General features: G+C 60.5%; 1 protein-coding gene across 1 annotated transcript; it reads left to right on the forward strand.

Moving 5' to 3' along the window:
* Nucleotides 1-752: 752 nt before the first annotated feature.
* Nucleotides 753-2192, forward strand: LOC105540906 (14-3-3 protein sigma). Its single transcript, XM_011981664.1, has one exon. It carries the CDS (start codon nucleotides 958-960, stop codon nucleotides 1702-1704), a length of 747 nt encoding a protein of 248 aa, XP_011837054.1. The 5' UTR covers nucleotides 753-957; the 3' UTR covers nucleotides 1705-2192.
* The last annotated feature ends 1384 nt before the right edge of the window (nucleotides 2193-3576 follow it).

Genomic DNA, 3576 nt, shown 5'->3' on the forward strand with positions numbered 1-3576 from the left:
AACAAACCTACTGGGTGACTAATTACAAAGGCTGGGCTGGAGCGTCAGAGGCTGCTTGTTAAACACTTCATTAAGTGGCACTCTGAAAGCTGCCACCTGCGCATTCTGGGAGCTCACAGGGGACCCTGAGGGGGAGTGAGGCCTGAGGGATGGAACCATCTTCAGGTAGATTGAGAAAGAGCCTGGATCTTACTTCCAAACACAGCCTGGAGCTCATAGGTCAGAGACTTCAACGGGAGAAAAGCTAAAGGAAGCAGGGTGCAGAAAGGAGTTTCAGGGAAGTGGTGGCTATGTGACTTTGAGCAAATCTCACCCCTCTCTGAGACTTAGTGTTCCCATCTCTGTGGTCCTGTGTGTGTCACAGAGACACAGTGGGGATTAAATTCGATCGTGAATATGAAAGTGCTTGGGAAACTCTATGGCCCTACCTAAACATGAGTTATCCTCACCTGAATCAAGGGGAGAAGTTACCTGGCAGGATTAGGAACCCCATCCTCCTGAACCTTTATGGGCTCTGTCGAGGCAGAAGCAGCCAGGGGCTAAAGCCGCCCTTAGCCTCTGTAAGGGCGCTGTGAAGGAGGATCTGATTTGAGAAGCCAGGCAGTTTCCTGATGTGAGCAGCCATATGATGCTAGCCCCGAACAAGAGGGGGCAGCCTAGAGCCTGGAAAGGTGCCTGTGCAGGTGGGGCCCACGCCCAGATTTCTTCTGCTGACTGTTCTGATGACTCACCCCCACATCCCAGCCTTTTTACCTTTACTGCAGAGCCGGAAAGGGTGTGGGGAGGAGAGGAGAGGGAGGCAGGTCTTGGGCCCTGGTCCCGCCCCCTGCTCCTCCCCACCCTTCTCTGGGCCTGGCCACCCAGCCAAAAGGCAGGCCAAGAGCAGGAGAGGCACAGAGTCCGGCATTGGTCCCAGGCAGCAGTTACCCCGCCGCCCGCCTGTGTGTCCCCAGAGCCATGGAGAGAGCCAGTCTGATCCAGAAGGCCAAGCTGGCAGAGCAGGCCGAACGTTATGAGGACATGGCAGCCTTCATGAAGGGCGCCGTGGAGAAAGGTGAGGAGCTCTCCTGCGAAGAGCGAAACCTGCTCTCAGTAGCCTACAAGAATGTGGTGGGCGGCCAGAGGGCTGCCTGGAGGGTCCTGTCCAGTATTGAGCAGAAAAGCAATGAGGAGGGCTCGGAGGAGAAGGGCCCCGAGGTGCGTGAGTACCGGGAGAAGGTGGAGACTGAGCTCCGGGGCGTGTGCGACACCGTGCTGGGCCTGCTGGACAGCCATCTCATCAAGGAGGCTGGGGACGCGGAGAGCAGGGTCTTCTACCTGAAGATGAAGGGCGACTACTACCGCTACTTGGCCGAGGTGGCCACTGGTGACGACAAGAAGCGCATCATCGACTCAGCCCGGTCAGCCTACCAGGAGGCCATGGACATCAGCAAGAAGGAGATGCCGCCCACCAACCCCATCCGCCTGGGCCTGGCCCTGAACTTTTCCGTCTTCCACTACGAGATCGCCAACAGCCCCGAGGAGGCCATCTCGCTGGCCAAGACCACTTTCGATGAGGCCATGGCTGATCTGCACACCCTCAGCGAGGACTCCTACAAAGACAGCACCCTCATCATGCAGCTGCTGCGAGACAACCTGACGCTGTGGACGGCCGACAACGCCGGGGAAGAGGGGGGCGAGGCTCCCCAGGAGCCCCAGAGCTGAGTGTTGCCCACCACCGCCCCGCCCTGCCCTGCCCCCTTCAGTCCCCCACCCTGCCGAGAGGACTAATATGGGGTGGGAGGCCCCACCCTTCTCCCCCAGGCGCTGTTCTTACTCCAAACGGCTCCGTGGAGAGGGACTGGCAGAGCTGAGGCCACCTGGGGCTGGGGATCCCACTCTTCTTGCAGCTGTTGAGCGCACCTAACCACTGGTCATGACCCCAGCCCTGCTCTCCGCACCGCTTCCTCCCGACCCCAGGACCAGGCTACTTCTCCTCTCCCTCTTGCCTCACTCCTGCCCCTGCTGCCTCTGGTCGTAGGAATTGAGGAATGTCCCGCCTTGTGGCTGAGAACTGGACAGTGGCAGGGGCTGGAGATGGGTGTGTGTGTGTGTGCGCGCGCGCGCGCGCCAGTGCAAGACCGACATTGAAGGAAAGCATGTCTGCTGGGTGTGACCATGTTTCCTCTCAATAAAGTTCCCCTGTGACACTCCTCCTGTCTCTCTCCAGTTCTTGGCGATGGGTTGGGAGTGGAACTGGAATCTGATTTAGAGATCCTGACTTTCGACCTCTGAGTTAGGGCCCTGACCTCCCTGGGTGGCTCAGTCACCTGCACGCAAGACTTTGAGTCCAGGTGAGGCCGGGGTCCGGCTGTCTCCATCAGGGCGGCCCCAGTCAAACTGGATGGGACCGGGAGGGTCAGGCGAACCCATAGGAGGCGCCGAGCCTCCTCTGCAGGGCCGAGGGGAGGTGAGTGGGAGCCGCAGCGCGGGAGGCTGACGAGCTCAGGTGGAGCGGGACAGGAAATAGTGAAGTCTCCGGCATGAGATCTAAGGACAGCGCTGCAGTAGTGAGCGGCACTGAGCACCCGATTTACAGGCGGGTCACAGTCTCATCAAGGGCTCAAATCTCAGCGGAGGGAAGTACGATTTGAGGCAGGGGTACAGTGCCGCCATAAAAGCCCAGATCTTAGGAGAGGGTCACGTCCCAAAGAGTTCGGAAATGGAGACAAAAGGAAACGGGCTGGTGGGGAGGAAGGACGAGCTGGGTGGGAATGGCCGCTGGGAGCGTTGCCTGCCGAGCCCGCCGCCTCCGCTCTCTGCAGCCAGCAACACGCCGGAACCTGCGGTCGCATTGCTCGGTCCCGCCTTCACAGCCAGGACTGGAGGCGGGGCCCGAGGCTCTACCACCCAATCACAGGAGGGAGCTGCCCCAGGGTACCACCCCGGGGGGCCCGACGAGCCAATGGGAAACTGAGCGGCGGACCGCGCGCGGCGAGTTTCCCGCCGCCCGCCAGGCCTGGCGGACGCCACGACTAGCTGACTGACTGAGCGGCGCCCCCGCCGCCTGCTGAGCGCCGAGGGGCGGCGCTTTCCCGGTTTCACTCAGGCAAGTTGTCACCCGTCTGGCCCGAGAGCTGGGAACCCTCTAGAGCAGCGGGACGAGGCAGGATAGCAAAATGCAGTGCCCGCCCGTTGAGTCATCAGCTCACCCGGCTGGGCCTGGGCCGGGCTGGCGGCGGGGTCGGCTGGAAAAAGGCCGCCAAGATGCCCCCACCACACTCCGGAGTCCAGGCAGCCCTGGACCTGTCGCCGAGAGGCTTGGATTGTGTCCCTGGCTGGCTGGCTGTGCGACCTTGGAAAAGCCGTTATACATCCCTGGGCTTCAGTTTCCCTCTTGTATCATAAGGGACTTGGACTAAAGGCTAACACAAGAGTGAACATTTGCGGTTTTGGCCGGGCGCGGTGGCTCACGCCTGTAATCCCAGCACTTTGGGAGGCCGAGGTGGGCGGATCACGAGGTCAGGAGATCGAGACCATCCAGGCTAACACAGTGAAACCCCGTCTCTACTAAAAATACAAAAAATTAGCCGGGCG

Source organism: Mandrillus leucophaeus, unplaced genomic scaffold (assembly GCF_000951045.1).
Source record: "Mandrillus leucophaeus isolate KB7577 unplaced genomic scaffold, Mleu.le_1.0 Scaffold23, whole genome shotgun sequence".
NCBI lineage: Eukaryota > Metazoa > Chordata > Mammalia > Primates > Cercopithecidae > Mandrillus > Mandrillus leucophaeus.